Source organism: Nothobranchius furzeri, chromosome 5, assembly GCF_043380555.1.
Source record: "Nothobranchius furzeri strain GRZ-AD chromosome 5, NfurGRZ-RIMD1, whole genome shotgun sequence".
NCBI classification, from domain to species: domain Eukaryota; kingdom Metazoa; phylum Chordata; class Actinopteri; order Cyprinodontiformes; family Nothobranchiidae; genus Nothobranchius; species Nothobranchius furzeri.
The window spans coordinates 69,177,102-69,204,724 of record NC_091745.1 but is presented as its reverse complement, the minus strand read 5'-3'; the positions used below and the strand labels follow the sequence as shown (position 1 = coordinate 69,204,724).

Here is a 27,623-nt window from a genome sequence, read left to right as displayed (position 1 = left end):
AGTTGTGATGCTCCAGTTTTAATTCTTACCGCCTGGGAGAGAACTCCATTGTGTTGGGATATGTGAGAGCGCTGGCTCCACTTCTCACCATCTGCCTTCACTGGCACGAGGGAGAAGCGTGCGTCTTTGTGCGCGAGTGTGCAACAATCACAACACACTGGCGTGTTCGCACTCATGCATCCTCTAGTGTACAGTCGCCACATGTCTTGTATCTGTGTTTATGGACTTTATCAGATGTGTGATTCTACATACAGACTAAAACACGCAGCAGAGCATCTTTTTTTATTAGGTTTCTGACCGTTACTCTTCCTGGAGGTTTAACAGATGTTGAGTTGAGTGGTGTGAGATTACATCACCAACTGTTTGAAACAAAACTTTACCAGTTTAGGACTCTCTTAAGTGGCTCTTCCTTCTGGTTTGTGATCGCGCTCAGTGCGGGGCCACACAGGCCAAGGTCTCTCCAGCATGACCACAGTGGCACCCTGCCTCCTCCCATCTACAGCGGCCATGCACCTTCACACCGCTTCACACACACTCGCACAGATCCCCTTATATCCATGACAATACTGTGTTGCCGTGGTGTCTCCATGGTGAGGCTGGGAATGTAGAGGGAGGGGGGGCTCTGGCGTTTGTGTGTATGAGTGCGTTCATCGTAGCAAGGGCACTCCCTCTGTCGTACAGCCGTGTGTTTCTGTGTGTGAGACGGAGGAGCGGGGCAGCTGGGGTCTTTGTTGTGATGGAGGAGGGCTGCTCTCTGGGGACCCCAAGGTTAAGGCAGTGGGCCCCTCTCAGGCAGGAGTCACAGCTAGGCTCACATCCACATCTAGCACCCTGTCTAGGACCCCCCCCCCCCCTTTCATTTTTTGTATCAGACACTCTTTCAAACAAACATTTAGTGTTATTTTTATTATTAAAATGATCGTGTGCACTGAAACTCCCTCTTCAGTTGGATTGCAGGTTCATGTGTACACCTTCTTGGACTTTACCGTGTGTCCATGTCAAAGATCACCTCACTCACACAGTGTCTGTTACATGTAAGCCAGGTTTATTTTTTGAAAGCCTAAACCTCCATAGACACCTGCTGATTCTACTTCATAACAGCCACGTTAGCATCATACAGCAGGCTTTAAAATTTTAACCATATCAGGCTTTTCGTTTCTTCAGCTTGACCCAACACTGTTCCAACATCAATTCGAGTCCTTCGGGCTACCATCTGCTGAGACACTTCTTTAAAAACGTGTCCTGAAGGCGGCTGTTGCCGACGATGGTGAGGAATGTTTGGACCTCTGAAGCTGACCAAACCTTGCTGCTAGATGCTGACGTTTTCTCACGTCCGTTTACAACTAATGATAATACAAACAACGTACCTCCAGGGTTTGTTTTGATTCTTGTGAATCATCATCATCATCAAGGCTCCTGCGAAGGGTCGGGTATCGTTTGATTTTGAACGATTCCGATTCTGATTCCAATTCCTCGTTTCGATTCCGGTTCCTGTCGATTCCCGATTCAGATTCTTTCAAGACATGACATGTTTTACATGAGCTAGCTAACCACAGGTCCTGCTTGATGAAATAATCTTAACTTCAACATGAATTTTACTTCTATGAACAATAACATCACCTTCATTTAGAAAAAAACATGTTTTGGAGAAAAAAAGAAAAAGTGTGTTTGTTTCTGACCACAACCAGTCTGGAAGAAGCCTCTAAGATGAGAGGCTAAATGTCTCCGACATATCCAGAAACGTCAGCTGTTTTCAGCTAAAACTCTCAGGATGATCATGTCCAGGATGACTGAGAACTACTCCTCCATGCTGCAGCAGCATTCAGTCAGAACAGAAAGTGAAGCTGCTGTCAGTAACATGCTGTCAAATAAACAGATTTTAAACATTAAAACTCTCAGCAGAAATGGTTCAAAAAGGAAATTAAAAAGTTCACAACTTTGTGTGTGATTTATTATTATTATTATTATTATTATTATTATTATTATTATTATTATTATTATTATTTATTATTATCCCTTTTGGCTCCCAGTGGCAGAAGCTGGTGTGGTCCAGCACAGAGAAAGCTGCTCTTGCAGGATGACTTTAATTATTCTACAGGTTATTGTTCAGCCTGCTGACACACACACACGCACACACGCACGCACACACACACACACACACACACACACACACACACACACACACACACACACACACACACACACACACACACACACACACGAGTGTTGGTGAGTGGCTGCGTCTGACTGCTGAAGCTCTGTGTGTGTTTTTATTTCTGCAGTGAGACAAACTCACCTCACACTGTCCAGAGTTTGTTCTTTAAAGCTTCTGTTAAATCCACCGTGTTGATGTCTTTTAACAAGTTTCCTCTACAGGAATTAAAGTTTACATTACGGAGTAAAAGTTCGGCAGACGCGAATCAAAATAAAAAACTTTGAACAATTCCGGGAAAAACTTGGTCCCGGTTCCAATCGATGCTCGATGCCCAACCTATCCCTGCCTGACACTCAGGCTTTTCAATTTGTTTAGTCATGTGACAGTAATTGTAATCATCTCAGAAGCATAAATGTGTGTACTTAATAATGTAAATTCAGCTTTAATAATTTTCATTCTATACAAAATCTGCTGATTTTAGAAGCATTAATATCAGTATATCGGTATCAGCAAATATCGGTTTTCGGCCATAACAGTGATATAGATATCGGATATTGGTATCGGCTTAAAATTTTTATATCAGTGCATCACTGATTTCAGTGCTTGGAAAAACAAGTAGATACCAATCAATCCTGTCAGAGAGAGATGTCATTTATTCTGCTGTTGGAAATCAACCCAAAACATACAACCATTGTCTTTACTTCGTATAACGAACAACCAGAAATCCTGAAAAGGATTTTTGAGGTCCGTAGTATTTGTTCCAGTCTACATCCACATAGCTGTTAGTTTGTCTAAATATCTTGTAGAACTATCTGCTAAGTTCCTACAAAAACTTTTTACGAATGTACCTAGAAGAACTTTCCTTTATCCTCACGTTTATGAAATGTTATTATTTTACGATATTATTTTTCTGATGTTTACCTATTTCTGTTTTGAGATCATTATGATTTTATGACTTTGTTTTAGGGCTGGGCAATGAATCGAACATTTATCGTTATCGAAATTTTTTACTCTTGTCGTGATAAATTTTCCCATGTTAATAAATTTGATAATAAAAAAAGGAAAAGATGTGTGTAGGTTCACTAGGTTGGCAACATTCATGTCCCTTTAAGAAGCTGTACCACCGTGAGTCACGAAAAAATGTGACTCAACATAATACGTGTGACAGCCCCATCATGTGGACAACTTTTGCTTCTGCGCATACCTGTAGTTATCGTCCACTTATCGTTATCGAGGTAAAATCCTCAATATATCCTGATATTAATTTTAGGTCATACCGCTCAATCCTAGGGGTGGGCGATATAGCCTAAAATCTATATTGCGATATAATTTGAAAAATGTGCTGTAACGGTATAACTTTGCTATATATGACTTTCTTTTGTATATATGTCAAAAACGACTGTTTCTAAACATACTCACATACCAGATACATTGCAGCTGCAGAATAAACACACTTCAAACAGTATAAAATGCCATTTTAAGAAAATTTATTGTGCAAAAATCAAAAAGCTTTACGAGTAATATTTAAGATATGTAACAGATCTTTTTCCTTTAGCAAATGCTTGTAAAATATCCGTCTGCTGGTGTGTAAGACCACCTTTTTTCTTACCGCTCGACTGACCGGGCATTTGTTAAGGACGCAGTTTTGGGCTTTCTTCGTATTCCACAACGTGTTTCGTTTTGAGGTGGTAAAACCTATATTTATGTCGATGGGTAAAAACATATTAGATGTATTCCCTCTATTCGCTAATACTTTCTTCCGGCATGCTTTGCAGATTATATTGTTCTGTTCCACATCCGACTCCTTAAAGCCAAACCAAGTCCAAATGACAGATGTTGCACCGGTCTTCCTTACGAGAACCTCTTCCTCCTGCACCACAGGCTCCATGCTTTCAGCCTCAACAGACACCGCTTGATGACGTCATCAGCATGCGCTACCGCGATAGGCCGATATAGTCAAAATCTCTACCGTTGGCCAAATTAATATCATTTCTACCGTATACCATTTATACCGCCGGCCCACCCCTACTCAGTCCTACTTTGTTTTATTTGGTTTTGATCTATGTGAAGCACTTTGTGATTCTATGTCTGTGATAAGTGCTATATAAATAAATAAATAAATAAAACCCAGTGCTATCATGGAGACAGGGATGAGCACGCTGAATATTTATTCACTTCTGATGTATATTTTTTCTCAGAGTTTTCTCTTTGTATTGTTACACTACAGTACAGTAATATTTCTATTTGTGAACCGTTTATAAACATTAACCCACCTGCATAAATCGTTTGCACAGCATTGTATGTGACACCAAAAAAATAAATTTAGGTTTTAAATTATTTGATATTGAGCATTTGACAAAACTGGACTTTTTTGGTTTCCTGTGGAGAAAGTACCGTTTGGTAAACAAACCAGCAGCGAGGTCTGTATTTTCAGACATTTATTTGGGAACTGAGAGAAATTTGATCTGTTTTAAAGGTGACTTTTTATTATTAGAAACTATTTAATTAAGAATAGAAATATAATAGACATTTTTCTCAAAGGGCCAAACCTGTTGATCGGTTTATCGGAACTTTAGAAATATGCTCATAAGCCTGAACTTAAGTTTGGGAATCTGCTTGAAAAAGGCTAACTTCATTAATGTATTAATTATTTTCTCCATGTTTTCCTGGTTTTTTGTCTTGTTCTGTCAATTCTCCCATCATTTACCATTTATTCGACCCTTTTTAATCTAAAAATGGGCTTTTCTGCCCTCTTGCCTTGCACACATCTGCTGCTCTTTTGACACTGTTTCCTTCCTTTCCTGTCTACCCTTTCTCTCCCCCTGCCTTCCTTTTCCTGCTGTTGAATCTTGGGCTCACCAATCATATCTGGTGATCCTGTCTGCTCCTCCTTCCTGGCTTATGACCACATTTTTACCCCTCATTGTCATTTTATCTGCTTCGTTAACTTTCCCTACTTTCTACTGTATACACACTTCACCCATTCATTCAACTTTTTACAACGTACCAAAACTCATGCTCCTCATTCCACCCTGTCTGCTTTTACCCTTCCTCTCATTGTTACCTGTCCTTGTGTGTGCAGTGCCCTTGGGGGTCTTCCCCCCGCCCCTGCAGCAGGTGTTCCATGCCCCCCGCCGGCCAGGCATGGGCACCGTGGGCAAGCCCATCAAGCTGCTGGCCAACTACTTTGAAGTGGAAATCCCAAAGATGGACGTCTATCACTACGAGGTGGACATTAAACCTGACAAGTGCCCAAGACGAGTCAACAGGTAATGGCACTTGGGACAATATTCTTCACACTTTCAATAATAAATAATTTCAAAAGAGATTAAAAGTAAATCTTTTCAAAACGAGGACCTAATGTTTATCTGATCTGCACTGTTCTGGTTTTTACAGCTTATCAAACAGCTTTAACAGCTTGTGCTAGTCTAGGTGTGGCTAAAGACTCTTTTATAGTTATTGTAAACTTTTTTTTTTTTTTTTTTTTTGGTTTTTAAAACCAAATCGCACCTTAAATCAAGTTTTTTAAAACGGACCACAGAACATTAACATGCACCCGAATACAGGAAACCGTATCAGACCAATCAGAGTAAAAAAAAACATGACACATTTATCGCTACGGAAATCAGTCAATGAAGCAGTCCGCCACACACCACTGAAGTAGAAGCAAATGCATCCTTTTTCAAATTAAATGACTTACCGTAAGTACATCTATCTGCTCATGTTTCCTAGAAAAGCACAAGTCTAAATTGACCACAGTTGATGCCAAATCCATTTGAAAAAAGCACCATTCCTGAGCTGACGCCATCTTTGTAGTTTTTGTTTCATCACAGCTCAAGTGCTAGGCCTGCCCAATGCTCTACATAGATTGCTGTGATTGGCTAGACACAACATTGTTCGATCTAGGGCTGCACAAGATATCGCAAATATATTATCGCGATATCAGCATGCACAATACGCATATCGCAAAGCACAGAGAAATATCACAATGAATGGTCAGCTCAAATGTTTGCTACACATAATGCATTCTGTCAATCAAACAGAAGCATGATGTTTTTTTTTTTAACAAATCAAATAGTCTTCACCCATTTGGCCAATTGGGTGGGTTCTCATAGGTTAGAGGCCCGCCCCCGAAGCAGACGACACTTAATTTTGATTGTTAGCAAACAGCTGAGTTAGCTTTGCTCAGCTCTTTCTGCTGATTCTGCTTTTCCCGGGATCCACTGATTGCCTTTTCTTGTTTCTTTTTCCATTTCCTCACGTCTTTTGCTCGTCTCATTTTTATGATTTATTTTTGTCATTTTTGTATTTGTTTGTTTTTGATTATTTTTTTCCTGAGTTAAGTTATTATTTATCGCAAGTAATATCGTCATCGCAATATTAATCACTGTTATCGCATATCGCAGGTTTTCCTAATATCGTGCAGCCCTAGTTCGATCCAGTGGTAGACCTGCTGGGGCCACAACGCATAGACTGACTCGCACAGCAAAGTCTTTAGCTACTGCTGTGGTTGGTCCTAAAGATGGCTTGTGGGCTTTTTTTTAAATTTTTGCTCAAGGTCTGTAAAATTAATGGAGTTGTAACAGTAGAGAGGATTTTCTCATCTTTAAAAATGCACACATCGGTGTCGATGACTTTTTAAAAACAAAAATGTTTTTATGCCTCAGAAAACCGACAAACCGATTCTAAAACTTACACGTCTGATTTAAATCTGTTCTAAACTTCTGAGGTTTTTAGGGCTTCAGTCCAGTTTGAATATGAAACACAAAAGGTTCAAGAAGCCATGCAAAGGTTTCAACCTTTGACCTTTTCTTTTCATAAACCGCTCCTCACGCCCCACATCGATACCAAGACCAAGGCCTTGAACAGTACCTCCCACTGCCACCTGCATCCTCACTCTTTGTCTTTGCCTCGTAGCCGTGAACACGAGGTGTTGCACCCGCCGGCTGTACGCCGCATGATCAATACACTTATCATATTAAAAATGGCCTCTCAGTCACAATAAAACCAGAACTATGGGTTTAATTGGTGGAGTGGGATTTCTTTCTGTTCCTGCTGAATAAGCCTTTGTTATGTTTGTGTTTGTTCCTACAGAGAGGTGGTGGAGTACATGGTCCAGCATTTTAAGCCCCAGCTCTTTGGTGACAGGAAGCCGGTGTATGACGGCAAGAAGAACATTTACACGGTGCTAGCGCTTCCTATCGGGAGTGAGAAGGTGCTTGTTCTTGCTCTGTCTTCGTTACATCCTACATAATTGTTAACCATTTTCTCTTAAGGGATCAATAAAGTCTATCTTAAGCTCTGCTTTGATAGGAGTTGGAGAAGTTGTCTTGGGTATGAGAAAAGAACTGAATGGCACGTTACATGTATGCTACAGTTGTTGCTGGGCAACGACGGCTTAGGTGGTAGGGGTTTGTCTTAAGAAACTGTGGCTCATTTGTTATAGTCGTGTCCTCGGGTGAGACACTTCACCCGCCTTATCTGGTGGTGGTTGGATTGTACTGCAGCCTCGCTTGTGTCATTCTGCCCCAGGGCAGCTGTGGCTACAATGTAGCTCATGACCATTAACATTGTCAGCATTTAAAGCGCTTTGGAGTCCTTTGACTTGATTAAAGCCTGATTTATGCTTCTCCATCTGCGTCAGTGCGGAGACACGCAACGCCATTATTCGTCCTTGCGTAGGGCTCCGGCAGGCACGCAAGTGCGTACGGAGTCGAACCCACTTTTTTAAACATCCGTCGAACGCGACGGATTACGCAAGCTTGTGATTGGTCAGGACGCCGCCGTTGTTTACAGCTCCGCCATTGCAAAAAGAGCCGAGAATAACTAGCGGCAGACACGGAGAAGCTTGAAGGATACCTCGCGAAAAAACTCTAAAAATATGAACGTTTAATTCTCCCGTGACTGGAGGAGTGAAAAGATGCACAGCAAGCGTTTTATTTGTGGACGGTAATGACAGGAAACGTGGGTTTAGAGGTGGGGAGCGCATGAAGAGGTGGACGAGAATGAGAGACAAATATGTCCGTGTTAAAAGTCTCTTATATACACAAAAAACACAATATAAACACACTATCTTGGACCGATACACGACAGGATACCACAGAACAACGCTACGCCCTCTGTTGTCCTGGCGGGCAATTGCATCTCTTCCAGGAGACGGAGAAGCATGAGAGCAAAACGCTTCCGTCAATCCGTGCGTGTCTGTCCCTTGCGGAGCTGACGGAGAAGCATAAACCAGGCTTTAGCTCTATACAAATGCAGAGGGTTCCCACGCGTCCTGAAAACCTAAAAAATGATGGACCAATTTTCCAGTCATGGAAAACACACAGAAAATAGGGGGAAAAGTCATGGATGAATGCAAACATGTTAAACTGTTTATGCATGAATGTCTGTTGCCTTCAACGAGGAACATTGAGCTGTAGCACTTGCCTGCTTTCATTTCGGCATCTAGCAGTGCCCAACGTGACGCTAACAACCAATAAAATATTACATATTCCCTTAGAACAGTTCTGCTTCCCAGTGTTTCCGTCTGTCTTTGTTGTTATTTACTGACCTTTCAGACCCAAGTAAGAATTGATTTCTCCAAAGAAGGGCCACAGCGAGCGACTTTCAGTTCAAGAGTCTTGCTGTTTCTTAGTATATCGAGTGAGAGGTTTTTCTTCCTCTCTCTGTTGGGCGACAGAGAACTGTGGGCGTGTCGTCACTCACGCCTTTGCGTGAAACATATTTGGTTTTAGTAAAGCTATAGCGAACATGACGACAACTTTGAGATAGCGACGAGTAACGGGTAGTCTTACCGGGCCACGTTCCACTCATCAGATGCAATTAATATAAAAGTTCAATAATAGTTTAAATGTTTTAACGTTAGGGACGGATTGCGACATCAGCCCGTAAAATGACGAACTAAAGTAGAGAATAACTTCTGTTTTAGGTGTTGCATTGCAAGTAGAGGAAAGCAGATGGCATTGTGAATGACAATCTTTAACGGTGTAGTTAAAATATCACATCTGCTTCTAAACGTATCCTGATATGATAATATCGGTGTATCACCCAGCCTTAGTTGTGATAACTTGACTCGTACTGTAGCAGCTGAAAATGTCCTGGAAAACCATTTCAAGATAAGGGTGGGACCCCGAGAGCATTTAACTGTCATCTGCTGCCGAGCTTAAATGTCTTCCTCATCTTCTAAGTACTGGCTTGTATAATTGCTATCAAGTTAAAGACTTAAGTGTTGATGTGTAGGAGCTGGGAAGGCTAATTTACACTAATAATAGCTAATCTTTCAAAAGAAACCATTCTGCTCCTTATAGTTGTTTTAGATTAGAGGAAAAATCTTCACTCTTTACTGATTAAAAATACTAACAATAAACATGTAAACATGTGTACTCAAAATAAATATTTGTACTCTCTCTGGATACATTTTTTACCCCACTTCTAACGAACAAAAATATATTTCTGCATTATCGTTTTTAAAGGATACTTCGTAACTTTTTCATATTTTTAAATCATTTTCTTGAGCCAGTTTGTGCTAAAATGAGCCTTTTACAATGTTAATGAAAAGCCACCCAGCCTCTATCGCCCCCAGTGGTCAGAACATTCCACTTGCAACTTCAGAGTTGCCGATCTGGTCTGTTGGACTTAGAAAAAAATGAGCTGACATACCTGGCGCTGCTGTCTGCTTCTAGCATGTTTCCTACGTGTTTAAGAGCGTGGACACAGCTGATTTGGTAAATTTAGTGATTAATGCCCCTGTGGACACTAAGGAAGGCTGGGGAGATGTTCCAGCTGTTAGATTAAGGTGTTAAAAAGACAAACGCTCAGCGAAGAGATAGGGTTTGCTTTCAATTTTACAAACGGACACTAGGGGGTGCTAGCAAGCCGAAACTGCCTAGTTCCCCTTTAAAGAGCAAGTTAACAGAAAAAAAATGTCTCTGCTTTAATTTTGAAAATGATCGGTCACTCTGAGTTCAACATGCAGGCTGAATGGGAAATTTGTTTCCTACACTTATTTCTTGCATTAGTTTCTGATAGAAAATAGACGGAAAAACGCCGTCTTCTGCCACTGTCTCCTCCAGCTGACTCCTATGTTCTTAAACAGGAGTACCGGAGCTTTTTTTCCCCAGACAACAAATCACAAGGCACTCATTCCTACTATAGACCGCTGAAAATGTATGAGTAAAGTAGACCTTTAAAGACGATCACTGTTGCTCCAAATGCAAGTTTCTCTTCTGTCTGTGTTAATTATGAGCTATATACTGATTTGCCTCTTTCCCATTCATTTTCTCTCTCTCTTTCCTTACATTTTATTACAATTTTTTTCTCACTTTAAACATATTTTTTAATCATTTTTTGAAAAATGTTTTATACAAAATTTTTTTCTTTATTTTTGTTCATGTGAAGCACTTCGTAATTTTTAGCTTTCTTTCTTTCTTTCTTTCTTTCTTTCTTTCTTTCTTTCTTTCTTTCTTTCTCTCTTTCTGACGGGATTAGGCAGCTTTCCATCTGTTAGAGGCAAACATAAATGTTATTTTTCAGTTTTATTCACCATTTCATTATTTTAAAGCCATAGGTAATAAACAAGCATGACATTTCTGCCTGTTTTAACCTCTACAGCCTTGAATAGAACAACAATCTTTTCATATTTTTATCTTCTTAAGCTATTTGATGTTTAAATTATTTTTATTTTACTACAGGCATTCACTCTCGTGCTTTGAATAAACAGGTAGCAAATGCGTTTTTTTACTCAGCTGTAATGGAAGTGGGTTGAATATAATTATAGCAGAGAATCTTTTGTAAGAATGAAAATGAAATTGTAAGCGGAGCAGGAACAGTGTGAGCCCTTGGATTAGAACTTTCATACATTTATTTGTAAAATGACATTTTTGTCTTGCGTTGGGTCAGAAAGGATCACCATGTACTTGTTCTCTGGTCTACAGGTGGATTTTGAGGTAACTATCCCCGGTGAGGGTAAAGATCGAATCTTCAAGGTGTCCATTCGTTGGCTGGCCAAGGTGTCATGGCGCCTGCTGCAGGAGACGCTGGTCAGTGGGCGGCTGCAGGTCCCCCTCGATTCGGTTCAAGCCCTGGATGTGGCGATGCGTCACTTGGCCTCTATGAGGTACGTCCCGTGCGGCTTAAATGAAACTCAGGGACTGTTGGTGACTAGCGAGACGTAAAAGGTGAGAGAATATGCAGAATTATAGTCAAAATTTAGATTTCTGGCACTTGTGCTGCACAAAAGGTGAACAGGTCACAGTTCACTGTCATCGGCAATGAGATGCTGGCTTTAGGATTACAAACCCAAATATACTCAAGTTCTTATGCTCCAAACCCTGATCTCCTCTGCTTCTGTCAGGTTTAAAAATGTTCTTCACTGAGAAACCATTTCTTTAAATGATCGTTCGCTCTTTTGATGCAGGTTGAACATGAAAATAGTCTCCTACTTCTACTACATCTCCTGCTTTAGCTTCTGATAGAAAATACGGTGAAACTCTAGGATTAGAAAAGCCTGACTGATCTATGTCACACTGTCACTTAACATTCATGGACTCACCCATCTTGAATCATGACGGGGAGTGTCCAGGGAAGGGAAGAGCAGGGAACTTCTCAACTGGTAGAAGCTAACAGTTGGCATTAGCAACTCTACCACACGGCAGAACAAATATAGAGCAAATGGAGTCCATGATAAAGCCACGTTGCTGTTAGCCAATCACAGGTGAGATGTCTAAATACCAGGAAATAGGATTCCAAATCCTGCCATCTGAAGCTCTCCTCTGATCTGGAAATCTTCTAGCTCCTGAAACTGGCGCACCAGAACTTAGAAGGTATTCATTCCTACCAGAGACCACTGCAAATGTATTAAAAATATAAGTGAAGGACCTCTTTAAGCCCCCGACAGGTTGTGACTCTGATCGCCGTATCTTCAGGCGCGAGTCCTGCAACAAAGATGGGAGTTAGCTGACACTTGTGTGAGAAGGGAAGGGTGGAATAGTGAAAACTAGCTTCACGTCTTGAATCGAAGAAGTCCCTTAACACCAGTAATGGTGGCTCTGATTCATGAAAATGCTGAGATCATCCCCTGAATTTGCACCTTGATTAATTCCATTTCTCAACTTTTGTCATGTAGGTACACTCCAGTGGGCCGCTCCTTCTTCTCCCCACCTGAAGGGTACTACCACCCACTGGGTGGAGGCAGGGAGGTGTGGTTTGGCTTCCATCAGTCCGTGCGTCCCGCCATGTGGAAGATGATGCTCAACATCGATGGTGAGTCACTGAAGACGAGCTCATGAGTGTGTGTCACTCGGTGATCCCAGTAGTGTTTTACTGAAACACGAGTAAACAAATGAGCCGTGATCTCAGTGACGGTAACATTCGTGCTGTCATAAATCTCCTGATTTTGTATTTACTGCCTTTAGGGCTTGGCTCTGGAGTAACTTGCATTAGTGTGGATGTGATTTTGGTTATTCTCTGCTCTCTGTCTCCCCCTAGTGTCGGCCACGGCCTTCTACAAAGCTCAGCCTGTGATTGAGTTCATGTGTGAGGTTTTAGACATCCGCAACATCGACGAGCAGCCCAAGACACTCACAGACTCTCAGAGGGTTCGCTTCACTAAAGAAATTAAAGGTAAACCGATGAGTTGCTTCAGAGCTTTAGCTGAACCCAGATCAGAAAAACTTTTCTAACCCTGATATCACTTACATCTCATTTTCATGCATGCACAAGCTGCAAGCATTTACTTTTAGCTATATGCTTGTGAGTTTTTTTTAATATACTGTATATATGTTATGTTGTAGTTTTCTTTTGTCCATCTTTAGCCGTCTGATGTTCTGTCACACTTACTGTTTACAGGCCTGAAGGTGGAGGTGACACATTGTGGACAAATGAAAAGGAAATATCGTGTATGCAACGTTACTAGACGCCCTGCCAGCCACCAAACGTAAATATAAACACAACTTAGTTTTTTTTCCTGTTTTCGTCCTAGAAAGTGAAGTTAGAGGAGAGGATAAAGAACACAGAATAAAAGAAAAATCTGGTATAACCTTTTGAGGAACGCTCACTTGCTTTTGCATTTGGTTCATTGAATTAAAACTAGAAAGCCTTAATGAGTAACTAGGAAATACAATTTTCAAAGCAAAAGTTTTTTTTAACTTTTAGAAAAAAAAGTTTAAATAAAATATTTTATTTCCACTGTTTCACAACCTAGTTCTTAAATAATAGTTTTGTTTCAAATACTGATCCAATATGTAATGTCGAAAAAAATTTCTCCCACAAGTTAAAGGTGCGGTTCACTGAAAAACTTAAAAAAAAAAATTCTTATTTCTGATTATAATTGATCACTGTGAGGCTGTCCTACAGCTATCTCTACAACTCTTATCTGCCCCTGGGAGCCCCGTTGCATAGCGTTATTTCAACATGGGGGTGTCCGTGACACGGTTTATATGCAGGTAGCGGCGCTGCGGCTGCTTTATATAGCGACTCGTTGCATTCTCCCTCAACCCAAATCCTCGGATCACGCATTTCAGCTAAAACATTAAATTGCCTTGCGTTGACTATAGAGTTGTGGGCGATGGTCACGCAGATGTGTCATGAGATTTGAAGCGTTGCTGCCTTTCACAGACACTTTTTCTGCACGTGCTGCAAACAGGATAGCCGTCTTCTATCAACTGTCCCTCGGCATTCTTCAAATATCCAAATAATGCCCGTACTTCCGACTTTGTCTTCTTTGAGGGATAATAATTGTCCTCCTGAGCGCTGCCGTCTCCTCCTTTGGCCATTATTTCAGCTTTAGCTTCAAGAAAGTTTTGGTTGTAAACAACAAAGCGCGCATGTGCCGCCGGCAACTTCAGCAGATGATACGGTGGCTGGTAAGGGTCACCGCGCCTACACCGCAGCCACGGTAAACCCACCGAGATAATATATATATTTTTTTAAACAAGACGGTTATTATTATTGTCAACTTTTTTACCGGGGTTTACCGCTACACCGGTTACCGTGACAACCCTACCTATCTCCTGCATTAGCTTTTGATAGAAAATAGATGGTGAAACTCTAGGATGTGAAAACCCTGACAGATCTACGTCACACTGTCACTTAACGTTCATGTATTCACCCGTCCTGACTCACGACGTGGAAGGTTGTTGTTGTTATGGCATCCAGGAAACAGCAGAGAACGTCTCGAGTAGTTGAAGCTATCTGTTAGCATTAGCATCTCCGCCACGCAGCAGAACTCCTTCAGGCTTGTGTTATTTGTAGAGATCAAACATCAACATTACTGAACAAACAGAGTCCGTGGTAGAGCCACGCTTTTGTTAGCCAATCAGAGGTGAGATGTCCAAATATCAGAAAGTAATACTCCAAATCCTGCTGTCTGAAGCTCTCCTCTGATCTGGCTCACTTCTAGCTCCTGAAACAAACACACCAGAGCTTTTTGCACCCAGAGTACGACTTACAAGGCATTCATTCCTACTGGACCACTGCAAATGCATTGATTAAATCAGTGAACCACACTTTTAAGGTCTTTGTTAATACAACACAATCGGTTAAGAATTGACTTTTATGCATTAATTGAAATCATAAAATATTTTCAACAACTATTTAAAATATTAGATATAAAGTTTAGATGAAACTCATAAAAACCATCAGATCCGGTAACCGTGGAGATACGTTGCAACACTGGTGTCATGGTAATCATGGAGGTGTTTATTTTCCACCAGGTTTCCCCTCCAGCTTGAAAGTGGGCAGACGGTAGAATGTACTGTGGCCCAGTACTTCAAGCAGAAGTACAACCTGCAGCTGAAATACCCCCACCTGCCTTGTCTACAGGTGGGGCAGGAGCAGAAGCACACCTACCTTCCCCTGGAGGTAAGGACGGACGTTCCTGCTGCAACATGTCCACAGATTTCATGTCAACTCTGATGCCTAAACTGGAGGAAACTTGCGTTTTGACCCCTTTTCAGGTGTGTAATATTGTAGCCGGCCAACGATGCATCAAGAAACTCACCGATAACCAAACCTCCACTATGATTAAAGCCACGGCGCGCTCGGCTCCCGACAGACAAGAGGAGATCAGCAGGCTGGTGAGTTGACACGTCTGACATAACTTAGGACTACATGCGTTGGTGATTTGTAGCAGCAGGACCTGATGCATGTCCTTGGCTCTCCTCAGATGAAGAATGCTAACTTCAACCTGGACCCGTACATCCAGGAGTTTGGGATCAAGGTGAAGGACGACATGGCCGAGGTGACGGGTAGGGTGCTGCCGGCACCGATCCTGCAGTACGGAGGACGGGTAAACACGGCCGGGGGGGGGATTGTTTATATGCAGCTGGTGTGATTTTAAACCCAGCAGGTTTTGATTCGCTTGTTCTCCTATGTGGGCGTGTCTTTCACAGAACCGGGCCATAGCTACCCCCAACCAGGGAGTGTGGGACATGAGAGGGAAACAGTTTTACAACGGCATCGAGATCAAAGTTTGGGCCATTGCATGCTTTGCCCCTCAGAAGCAGTGCAGAGAGGAGGTGCTCAAGTAAGTCCTGATCAGCAGTGATGGTGACTTATCTTTGCTTTTGAAGTGGATTCAGCTGGGTAGATCCACTTTAACTTGTTGTTTCGTGCTATCCAGTCATTCTGTTCAAACTTCCAAAGAAAGCGTCCTCCTAATGTCTCCATTTCTCATAAACGAAGACAAACCAATTAACCGTAGCCTGCCTTAATTCTGTGGTTTCCACTCAGGAACTTCACAGACCAGCTGCGTAAAATCTCTAAGGATGCTGGGATGCCCATCCAAGGCCAGCCGTGCTTCTGTAAATACGCCCAGGGCGCAGACAGCGTGGAGCCCATGTTCAGACACCTGAAGAACACCTACTCTGGACTCCAGCTCATCATCGTCATCCTGCCGGGGAAAACCCCGGTCTATGGTACGTTAGTTCTTTACATGTAATATTTTAGCAGTTTAGACATGTGATGTTGGCTGCAATGGCAAATTTGGAAAACAAATTAGCTGCAAACACTTTTTCCACCAACATCTTCATGTTAGCCTACAACTTTTGATCAAGATCTTACCGGTCAAACAGGTGAACCTCGCACCCCCGGGCTGAAGCAAAACCATCATCTATTGGTTGATAGGTCAGAAGTACCGCCCCCTGTTCTCACATGTACAGCTTGAACTTTAGGTTACTATCGTAACCCCGGTTCTCTGAGTAACATGAGTGAGATGTCTCACTATGGGATACGCCCCTCCGCGGATTCCTCAGAAGCACTTATCTCAATACGCCAATCCTGATTGGCCAGTGACCGTGACGTACGCGTCCCCCTGCTACTATAAGTAGCAAGCGTCCCAACGTACGCACTATTCAAGATAAACACCTCTTCTCGCTTCGCCCAGCAAGAAGGGTTGTCTGGTGAGACATCTCACTCATGTTACTCAGAGAACCGGGGTTACGACAGTAACCTAAAGTTCTCTTTCTTAACATTCGTTTCGATGTCTCACTATGGGATATGGAGACTCCCGTATTGCCAGACAGCTTATCCAGCGATCACCAACCTACAGGGATACGTCTTGGCCCGCCAAAGACCCCACACTCAGAATCGTGTGAGTCATTGCAGGGACCGAAACATCAAGCTTATAGAAGCGTGCAAATGCAAGTGGAGGAGCCCAACTTGCTGCAGCACAAATCTCCTGGATTGACAGCCCCCGAAAAAGGGCCCAAGAAGCAGACAGGCCCCTAGTAGAATGGGCCCTGAGCCCAACAGGAGCCTGAATGCCCTGACAGGAGTAAGCCATAGAAATAGCCTCCACAATCCAGTGGGAAAGCCTCTGCTTTGTGACGGGTTTCCCCTTACGAGGCCCACCCCATGACACAAAAAGCTGGTCCCCCCTGCGAAGGTTCTCCGTCCGATTCACATACTCCTTGAGCGCGCAAATCGGACACAGCTTGTGCCACCGCTCCTCCTCAGGAGAGGAGAAGGGTGGCGGGTAGAAATCTGTGAGGATAATAGGAGAAAAGGAGCCCACCACCTTAGGCACAAAGGCAGGGTTGGGCTTCAGGGACACCTTCATGTCACCGGGTGCAAACTGGGTGCAGGATGGGTGCACAGAGAGAGCCTGTAAGTCACTAACTCACTTTGCAGATACCAAAGCAAGGAGTAGCACCACCTGAAGAGACAGGATCTTAAGGTCCAGGCCGTCCATAGGTTCAAATGGAGGCCCGGAGAGGGCCGACAGCACCAAGGACAGATCCCATGAGGGGGTCGAGACACAGGGAGAAGCCTGCGCGCGCCCCTCATGAAGCTACACACCAGGGGGTGTTGACCTGCCAGTTTCTTCCCAAAACCCAAGTGTCGGGCGGAAATGGCTGCTAGGTACACTTTAATGGTGGAGAAAGCCTTCTTCCCATCCAACAAGTCTTGCAGGAAAGACAGAATGACGTTCACTGGGCATTGGGAGGGTGAGATCTCCCTGCCCTGACACCAGGCTTCAAACACCCTCCATTTACAGTCATATAGGGACCTAGTGGAGGGGGCCCTAGCATTCTGAATGGTTCGAATGACTGCCTGGGGCAGCTCTGCTGACACTAGCCCGCACCCCTCAGGGGCCAGGCCCACAGGGCCAGCCGTTCTGGATGAGGGTGGAAGATCGAGCTTGGGACATCAGGTCCCTGCGAAGCGGAAGTTTCCAAGGTTGGCCCTCCAGGAGCTGGAAAATGTCCGCCACCCAATGCATGGCTGGCCAGTATGGGGCCACCAGAATGAGAGTGTGGAGCTGGGTTCGTACCCTCAGCAAGGTGGGTGGTATCAGGGCCACTGGGGGAAAAGTGTAAAGCAGTCCCCGTGGCCAGTCGTGCGCCAGCGCGTCCACGCCGAGCGGAGCGTCTCGGTCGCGCAGGGAGAAGAACAGAGGACATTGAGCATTCTCCTTGGAGGCAAAAAGATCCACTACGGCTGTGCCGAACCGGATCCAAATCTGTTCCAACACTGCTGGATGCAGGCTCCAATCCCCATACAGGGCTGTCCCTCTGGACAACAGATACGCCCCCCGATTCAGAACACCCGGGACGTGGGTGGCTCTGATTGAGAGGAGATGCCTGCTGCACCATAGGATCAGTCTGCGTGCCAGCGTGTGTAACCGCATGGAGCGCAGCCCCCCCTGGTGGTTTATATAAGCCACAGTCATGGTGTTGTCTGTTCTCACTAGGACATGATGGCCGGAGAGAAAAGGCAGGAAGCGCCTCAGGGCTAGAAAGACCGCGAGGAGTTCCAGATAATTTATGTGTGTCCCCCAGAGCTCTCTGCTCCACACACCCCTGACAGAGCGACCCTCCAGGAGCCACCCCCCCCCCCCCCCCCAACCTGACAGGCTCGCATCTGTCGTGACCACTTTCCTCACGAGAACCAACCCCAAAGGCACCCCCTGTGCCAAGAGGGAGGGGTGACGCCAACAGCGGAGCGCCGTGACGCACGCTGCAGAGACCGTCACCCTGCGCGCGCTGTGGCGCACTGGAGAGAGACCCAGAGAAGCCACCCAGCGTTGAGAATCTCTCATGTGTAGACGGCCGAGTGGTACCACTGAAATAGCCGACGCCATGAGACCCAAAAGCCTGAGGCATAACGCAAACCGCACCGAACTGTGTAGGCGGAAGCGCGCCAGGCAGAACGAGAGCGCGTTCACGCGCGGTGCCGAGAGACGGGCCGTGAACGCCCCTGAGTCCAGATTCAGACCTAGAAAGGTTATTTTCTGGGAGGGGAGTAAAGCTCTTTTCTGTCAGTTTATTCTGAAACCCAGACCACACAAGTGAGGGATCACAACCAGCGTGTTTGACGCTGTCTCCTCTCTGGACCGTGCCAGCAGGAGCCAGTCGTCTAAATACGTGGCCAGCCGAATGCCCCTCCCTCTCAGAGGGGCGATCGCCGCCTCCGTACACCTGACAAACACCCTCGGGCTCAGCGAGAGGCCGAATGGGAGCACGGTGTATTCGTAACACACTCCCTGAGAGGCAAACCTCAGAAATTTCCTGTGTGGAGGGTACACGGGAACATGAAAGTATGCGTCCCTCAGGTCGATTGAGGTGAACCAGTTGCTCTGGTGAATCAGACGCAAAAGGGATGAGAGCGTGAGCATTTTGAATCTGTACTTTCTGAGGCATCGGTTCAGGGCCCTCAGATCCAGGATCGGGCGAATCCCGGTCCCTCCCCGCTTCGGGACCAGGAAGTACCTGGAGTAGAAACCGCTCTGAGACCGATCTGGAGGCACAATGCATATCGCTCCCTTCTCCAGCAGGGAGGAGATTTCTCCCTGAAGGATGTGAGCTGACGACCCCTGGGCGTGAGAGAACACTACGCCGGAGAATCGAGGAGGAACAGAAGCGAATTGGAGCCTGTAACCCCTCGAAATAGTTCTCAGCACCCAACGTGAAGCAGAAACCGCTGTCCATTCCTCCATGTGAGTGGAGAGCGGTGACACAGCCGTGACACACGGAGCAGCAGCTCCCTCCAGAGGTTGTGGGGCAGCGGTGCTCGTGGCAGCCACTGCGCATGCGCGGGGGCTTTGTGCTTTGACGGCCCAGGCTTACGGGGACGACCCGTGGCTGGCGGGCAAGTCCGCCAGGGGTCGCCCCCGCCTGGAACCGCTCATGGGTGACATTTTTATTGATTTTTGCTGCGCCCTTGACATCTTGTCTGGATGCGACAGCGAACCTTTTAATGCTCCTTGAGCGTGACATGTTTGTGAAAAACAATGTGAGTGCTTGTGACGTGTGTTTTGAGCCGGCACCGCCGGCTGCACGTCCTGGCCCCACCCTGGACCGCTTGGGAACTCTGCCGGAGGGGTTCCGTGAGGGGGGGGAGAAAGCACCATGGCAACATCGAACAGGAGGAGCTGGCGAACGGGGAACCGCCAGCTGCAGCGTCGGGAGGGAAGAACTCCGACAGGCTGCCCACTTCTTCCTTCTCACCTGCTGACCGCCGTGCCTGGTGGATTGTCCCGGCGGCGGAGCAGCTTGGTTGCCGGATCCATGAGGCCAAACTGGTTGAGGCTCTGAGCCCGAAGGAGCTGGTTGGACAGCTTGAGGCTTCGGGTGCTTTGAGATCCGGAACTGAGGCTGGGCTCGGGCAGCTGCCTGAGGCAGGTTCGGCCGAGCCGGCAGCGCCGGTGAGGGTTTACGGGGAAGGCAGAGATGAAGGGCTTCATCCTCTTTCTTTTTGGCCGCACACCGTTGCTGCATTGATGCCAGGGCAGAGCCAAAAATGCCTTCAGGCACGATTGGCATGTCCAAAATGTCCTCCTTCTCTCTCTCAGAGAGGTTGGTGAGGTTCAGCCATCGTGCACGTTCTTGAAGCACCATCATGCCCATAGCTTTAGCCGTAGCATGGACCGCGCAGCGCTGCACACGCAGGCAGATGTCGGTCAGTACGGTGATTTCCTCCCACACCTCCGGGTCCGGCTTCGTATTCATGTCCTCACAGAGCTCGGCTTGGTACGCCGAGAGCATGGAGGAGACATTCAAAGCTCGGACCGAGATGGCGGCAGCCTTGTACGCCCTCTCGTTCAGCGCCGACTGGAAGCGGTCCGCCTTCGCAGGGAGAGCGGGAGGCCTGGAGGAAGTCGCCAAGAGCCGTGGGTGTAGGTGGGCTGCAACCAGCGGTTCCATCGGCGGCATGCAAAGCATGCCAGCTTTCTCCATCCCTTCGAAGTCCAGCGAGGAGGCTCCTTGGACAGGAGACCTGGAGCTGAATGGGTGTTTGTCCCAGGAGGACCTCACTTCTTGGAGTAGCTCCGGGAAGGCGGGGCTTTGCCGCCCTCGTGGCCTGAGGCAGCTTCTTTCCCTCGTAGCGGGATCTGACAGCCTCAGTGACCACGGTGGGCCAAGGGATGTTGAGCCTGGTCGCAGCGCGTCGGCAGACTGACTGCATGTCCAGGTGGGCGGCCGGAAAAGCCGCTCCATCCCTGGGAGAGGACGGAAAGCTAGGCATGGAGGCCTGAGCGATGGGGAGAAAGACGTCGTCCTCCTCGTCCTCCTCTGAAATGAGGAGTTCCGAGGTGTCCTCATCGTCTCCGTAGTCCAACTCCAACACGTCCTCGGCGGGGTGGCTCGGACCGGCCAGTTCGAGCTGTGAGCCCCAGCTGAGTTCGGCACACGGTTCCGGCTCCGGGAGGACATGTTCGCTGGCGTCCCCAGGCGGTGGCCCAGGGGCCGGCAGGCAAGGGTCCTTCCCCGACAGGCTAGCTTGGCGCGCTAGCCGCCGGCGAAGGCTCTTCAGGGTGAAGCAAGCGCAGCTCTCACATGACTTCCAATGCCAGCTGGGCGTGTTCCAGCCCGAGGCAGCTCGAGCAGACCCTGTGCGGGTCTTCGCTTGAGATTTTGTTCCCACAGGTACAGAGGCGAGCTCCTGCGCCGTCGACTCCTCTGGTGGGAGGAGCGGCTTCCATGTTGGCTAACTGGTGTGTTAGCATAGAACGAACAGATGCACTGGAGTGTGAAGCTGCTCGTTATGCCCCGAGCCTATGGTGAAGGTCAGGACAGAAGGACGGTAAGTTAACGTTCGGCGACGGAGAGAATATTAGAAGGCTCCGTCTGTGAACAGTTGAGCTAACTTACCTCAGAGATAAGCGACCACCGAAGCGAGAAGAGGTGATTGAATAGTGCGTACGTTGGGACGCTTGCTACTTATAGTAGCAGGGGGACGCGTACGTCACGGTCACTGGCCAATCAGGATTGGCGTATTGAGATAAGTGCTTCTGAGGAATCCGCGGAGGGGCGTATCCCATAGTGAGACATCGAAACAAATGTTAAGAAAGAGAACCCATTGTGGTGCAGTATGTTGTTGACTGACGCATGAAATAGCTGCAGAAACTCATAAAACAGTGAAATCTTATGCGGACCCCATCATTGGCTGCTACTGCTGCCTGAATAAGCTCAATTCTGATTGGTGGATCACTCCGTGCAGTGTCTGTCAGGCCCACAAAATGTCAGCTGAATAAATATCGCCCATCATCATTTTTGGACTGACGAATATTGCTTGGAAGCCTTAATGGACATACAGCTTCTAAATCTTTTATTCTGTTCATAATTGCCCTTTAACCTTATTAAAAAACATTTAGCCACTATTTAGTTTCTTTTTCATGGTGTTTTATGTCATATTTTACACTTTATGTTGCGTTTTGTTATCTAGTCTTTTTTCACAGAGTGCGTTTACATGCAGCCAGTAATCCTTTAAAAACCCGAATATTCACAATAACCCGGTTCCGCAGGTCCATGTAAACACCGCCAAAAACCCGGATATGCTCATAACCGGGTTTTTAAAAACCCGGTTACTACACCTGGGGTAACCCTTTTCTAACCCGAATGTTTGGTCGTGTAAACACATATCGGGATATCCCCATCAAAGCGTGCGTTCTGCACATGCTCTGTTCGCAAGGAATCTTGGTCTTTTGAGTAGCGAGACGTCTTGTATGCGTCAGAACACCGGAAGTAAACAAGTTGGGAGCAAAATGGCGAGTCGCGGCACAGCACCACACTTTTGGAGTGACGAGGAAACTAAAGCACAAACAAACGCGGTCGCTATCTCTTCCGAACTGGGAAACATGTTGTTGTTTTCATGGATACCGGAACAAGAAGAACTGGAAATGACGCATATTGCGTCTGGACGTAGTCCATACGTCCTGACGCTACCCCAACGTCTGCATTTAAATCGGGTTATGCAAGTTAGAGGTAACTCTTTCTATTTATGCTTGTAAACGGGTTATTCTGATCAACTCAGAAACCCGAATACCGACCTTAACCCGATCATAACCCGGATATTGGCTGCAGGTAAACGTAGTCATAGACTCTCTGGAGAGGTATACTTCCAGGTTGTTAGTGGATGAGGCACTAAACGTGGTTCTGACCATCATATCAGAAAAGTTTCCCAAGAAACACAGACCTCAAAAGAATGATACTGGTGATGTAGCATCATGCCTGATTTCCAAACCCTCGTCTCCAGCTGAGGTGAAGCGTGTAGGGGACACTCTCCTCGGCATGGCGACTCAGTGTGTTCAGGTGAAGAACGTGGTGAAGACGTCACCCCAGACGCTCTCCAACCTCTGCCTCAAGATCAACGTGAAGCTGGGAGGCATAAACAACATCCTGGTGCCTCACCAGCGGTATGTTTCTGCTTTCGCTGCAGTTTGTGCCACATTCTGTTTATTAGATGATTAATAACGAACACGTCTAACATTTGACTTATTAGGACTGTAAAAAAGTATTCCATCAAATTAGGCCTCATTTTGTTTTGCATTTATAAGTAAAAGTGTAAAGTCCTCAAGACCAAGTTCACGGACAAATCATTTGTTGTCTTTGAGTTTAGCATGCAGGCTAAATGTGAAAATAGTCTTCTACCCCTTTCCGTCATTAGCCGCAGATAGAAATTAGACAAGGAAACGCTCGGAATAGAAAAGCCAGTTGTTAAAATGCTAAATTGACATTCATGGACTCACCCATCTTGGCTCACGATGGGGAAGGCTGTTGTTGGTTTAGCGTCCAGGAATCAGCAGAGTAAGTCTCGATTTGTGGCAGCTAGTCATTAGCATCAGCAACTCTACCACACAGCAGAACTCCTCCAGGCTTGTGTTATTTGTGGAGATAAAACATCAACGTCGCAAAGAAAACAGAACCAGTGGTAGAGTTGTATTGCTATTAGCCAATCAGAGGCGAGATGTCCAAATATCAGGAAATAAGACTCCAAATTCTGCCGTCTTGTGCTCACCTCACCTCTCCTCTGCTCACTTCCAGTCCCTGAAACAGGAGCGCCAGAGCGTTTTTTCCCACAGAGATCGACTTACAAGGCATTCGTTTATGCTAGAGCCTACTGCAAATGTGTTGGAAAAAAATGAGTGAACTTGGTCTTTAAAATGAGTTTCTAACCTTCCGAGACCCTTCATCCACATATGAGGACATTGGCTTCTTGCACTATAATCTTTTATTCTCTTCAACTAAGATCTTTTTTCTTTTACTTAGAGAAACTTAATATTGACTTTTAGTAAATTTTTTTTATTATTTATTAATTTTTTCATTTGTCCATTTTAATTTAATTAATTATTTTTATCACACTAAATACAAATTCAGGTCTTCGGAGGATAAAATATGTACTTTAACATAGTCGGTCATTTAGGCGATCATCCCACCTCAACATTTAAAACGAGCCTTTCCAGCCTTGACAAACACAGATTATTTACATTTTCTCCCCCGTGTGCGCCCCTCAGGTCGGCAGTGTTTCAGCAGCCGGTTATCTTCCTGGGAGCAGATGTTACTCACCCTCCAGCTGGAGACGGCAAGAAGCCCTCCATTACTGCTGTAAGTCTGAAATCACGCCGTCATCATCCAACAAGGCTAATGCACGCTCGTGGAAACCAGGTTTCATCACGAAACGCATGTGGGAGATTCGTTCTGAGCATCAGATCTTTGTTGCTGTTTAATTAAAATGTCTTTTTTTTCTTTGCAATTCCCTTGTTACTAAAGGGTATTGCATCATGAAATGTCATTATCCAGCAAAGCTACAGAGTTCTTTTGTGCTGGTCATGTAAAAATAGCACAAACATGTAAATAATGCAAATTATTAGAAGATCTAATTAAAAACGCCGGTTGTGGTTGCTTAGTGACTGGGACAAGGAGCGGCCGCTGCGCGCTGTAATGCAGGTAAGAAACGGCTGCAGCTATAAATAGCACACTTGAGGGAAAAGAGCTCAATCCAAGACACTGATCAGTCTTAAGAACAGAAAAAGTCAAGTAAAAATTGTTGACATTTGCTGATATTTTTCTATTCATTGTTTCATAGAATTTTAAATGAAAATAATACAGTTTTTATCAGGTTATTTAGTTAAATTATAAGAAGTTGCTGCTGTGTTTTTAAGTTTAAGAGCTTGGAGCTGAAAATGTTTCTCCTGATGTTTGAATTATCTACTAAACACCCAGACTTCGTCTCTTTAGCTTAGCTTAGAAAGACGACTGAAGCGTGTTTGACTCCGTTTGCTTTAGTCCGACGAAGGAACTACGAGAGTAGTAAGGGCGGAGTCGGTTACGGGTCTGAGGAAACAAATAGTTCATCGCTGACTCACGTTAAAAAAGGAAATGACGTCATCTCGTTTGTGCTTGACCTCAGCTCAGCTGTGGTTGGACGCGTTGTTGCCTAGCGATCATGACCAATGATTGAGTCAGGCAGGGAGAGGATGGGAGAGGAGAGTGGGTGTGTTTGAATTATCTAGAATACAGCTGGGGGGGGGGGGGGGGGATTGTCACGGAAAGTTTAACGATGGTCCTCGCTGCTTTTATGAACGCCTGTTGTTCAGATTTACGCTGGAAGGGGAAAAAGAGAAAAGAGTCATGAGACTGGGGAACTGAGCGTTTTTCAGCGTGCGGTTCTGTTGGCTGAGATCCTTCTGAGCTCTTTAGAACTGCTGCGTGGCAAACCCGAGGAACGCAACGCTCCAGCGCTTTCACCCCTCCCCTCTTCCAGGTGGTAGGCAGCATGGACGCCCATCCCAGCAGATACTGCGCCACGGTGCGCGTCCAAAGGCCCCGGCAGGAAATCATCGAGGATTTATCCTACATGGTGCGCGAGCTCCTAATTCAGTTCTACAAGTCGACCCGCTTCAAGCCCACCAGGATCATCTTCTACAGAGATGGCGTTCCCGAGGGACAGCTGCCACAGGTATGCGGCGTCACGTGGACGTTTAGCATTTTTCACCAGTTTGAGCCCCAACTGTGAAACCCTTCTATGTGCAGATTCTCCACTACGAGCTTCTGGCCATCAGGGATGCCTGCATAAAGTTGGAGAAAGACTATCAGCCTGGCATCACCTACATCGTGGTACAGAAACGACACCACACACGCCTCTTCTGTGCTGATAAGTCCGAAAGGGTAAGCTGTCTGGTTTTCTACTTTAAATCATCAGATTTATGTAATTAATGTCATAAAAATGATTGATTACTTTTTTTTTTGCAGATTGGGAAGAGTGGGAACATCCCTGCAGGGACCACAGTGGACACCAGCATCACTCATCCCTTTGAGTTTGACTTCTACCTGTGCAGTCATGCAGGCATACAGGTGTGACTCACACACTTTTACAGTTTATTTCAGGTGTTTCCTTAACAACCCAAACCCTTTTCGTTTCCGCCACCAGGGTACCAGTCGGCCGTCTCACTACTACGTCTTATGGGACGATAATCGCTTCACGGCGGATGAGTTGCAGATTCTAACCTACCAGTTGTGCCACACGTATGTCCGTTGTACCCGCTCAGTTTCCATCCCCGCACCAGCCTACTATGCCCGTCTCGTGGCCTTCCGCGCTCGCTACCACCTGGTAGACAAAGAACACGACAGGTCAGTGTGATTTTTGTAAAAGCAAATCATAAAAATTTGGCATGCAACTACTTTCTACACTTTAGCGTAACTGCTGTGGTCTTTGGGTCTTCTCCCCGTTTTCCCTTTGCAGTGGAGAGGGCAGCCATGTTTCCGGCCAGAGTAACGGCCGGGACCCCCAGGCGCTGGCTAAAGCTGTTCAGATTCACCACGACACTCTGAGGACCATGTACTTCGCCTGAGCATCGCTCCCACCACCTCACTTCTACCTGAGCGGGCCTGAAAGCCTGCTCCCGCCTCATCCCCATCCCCATCCCTGACTCCCACCACACACACACCCTCTGTTGGTCCGTCACTCACTCATCTCCTGTAAACACAGCCAGACTCTGCAGCCTCATGCACTCAAAGTTTTAAATATTTTTATTCTCATGTTTTCATTTTTTTTAATTTTTTATCATGATGGTTGATTTTTTATGTTTTTTTATTTTTCAAACATGGACATGGTTATGTAATTGTATTGTACGCTACCTTTACACTCCTATCTAAGTAAGTATGCAATACGGATGGGAGGAAAAATAGATGATCGAAAGGGGAAAAAGAAATTCCTAAAACTTTTTTTAACTGCCACCACAATGCTGCCTCTTGTCCCATCCAAAAGCCGGATGCCGGTGTTCCAACCCTTTAGCTTGGCGATCCGCCAGATGGGTGGTACTGAGCACGCACACTTACATTTATGTTATTTTTTAATGTTTTCATGAACTACATTCATGTTTTGTGATGCTTTTGTAATAATGTTATTTTCTTAAAACGCCTTGATGAGCCTGAGGGATGGTACAGTAGCACTTAGCGTTAGCATGTAGGTGCCACCGGTCCTGCACATAAAGAATTGTAGTCGTTCGAGGCTAGCCCTCTGGTCGTTATTAGCAGACAGGAGCAGGTGTAGCGATCCTAGGTGCTGTGGCACTCTCAGTCCCGATTGGCCAGTCCCTATAGAGAGCTTAGCATAACAGTAGAGGGACCATTTGCATAGAGTGTATCAAATATACTTGCACCCCATGCACCTAAACCAGCATTATTAACCAGCCAAAAGTGATGCCACCCAGTTAAAATAGGAGGCACTTAAATGGGAAGACTTTGTC

At 45.6% G+C, this 27,623-nt stretch overlaps 1 protein-coding gene across 1 annotated transcript in view; it reads left to right on the top strand.

Annotated features, from left to right (window-relative positions):
- Positions 1 to 26,963, top strand: part of ago1 (argonaute RISC component 1) — a 28,493-nt gene extending 1,530 nt beyond the window's left edge. Inside the window, exons 2-19 of the mRNA XM_015950037.3 lie at positions 5,238 to 5,424; positions 7,250 to 7,370; positions 11,092 to 11,273; positions 12,282 to 12,418; positions 12,644 to 12,778; positions 13,004 to 13,091; positions 14,869 to 15,016; positions 15,112 to 15,231; positions 15,321 to 15,443; positions 15,547 to 15,680; positions 15,887 to 16,071; positions 23,132 to 23,291; positions 24,390 to 24,480; positions 25,640 to 25,834; positions 25,909 to 26,043; positions 26,128 to 26,229; positions 26,306 to 26,505; positions 26,618 to 26,963. Coding sequence (XP_015805523.1) covers positions 5,238 to 5,424; positions 7,250 to 7,370; positions 11,092 to 11,273; positions 12,282 to 12,418; positions 12,644 to 12,778; positions 13,004 to 13,091; positions 14,869 to 15,016; positions 15,112 to 15,231; positions 15,321 to 15,443; positions 15,547 to 15,680; positions 15,887 to 16,071; positions 23,132 to 23,291; positions 24,390 to 24,480; positions 25,640 to 25,834; positions 25,909 to 26,043; positions 26,128 to 26,229; positions 26,306 to 26,505; positions 26,618 to 26,726 — 2,552 coding nt within the window. The 3' untranslated portion in view covers positions 26,727 to 26,963. The remainder of the gene's footprint in view (positions 1 to 5,237; positions 5,425 to 7,249; positions 7,371 to 11,091; positions 11,274 to 12,281; positions 12,419 to 12,643; positions 12,779 to 13,003; positions 13,092 to 14,868; positions 15,017 to 15,111; positions 15,232 to 15,320; positions 15,444 to 15,546; positions 15,681 to 15,886; positions 16,072 to 23,131; positions 23,292 to 24,389; positions 24,481 to 25,639; positions 25,835 to 25,908; positions 26,044 to 26,127; positions 26,230 to 26,305; positions 26,506 to 26,617) is intronic.
- The last annotated feature ends 660 nt before the right edge of the window (positions 26,964 to 27,623 follow it).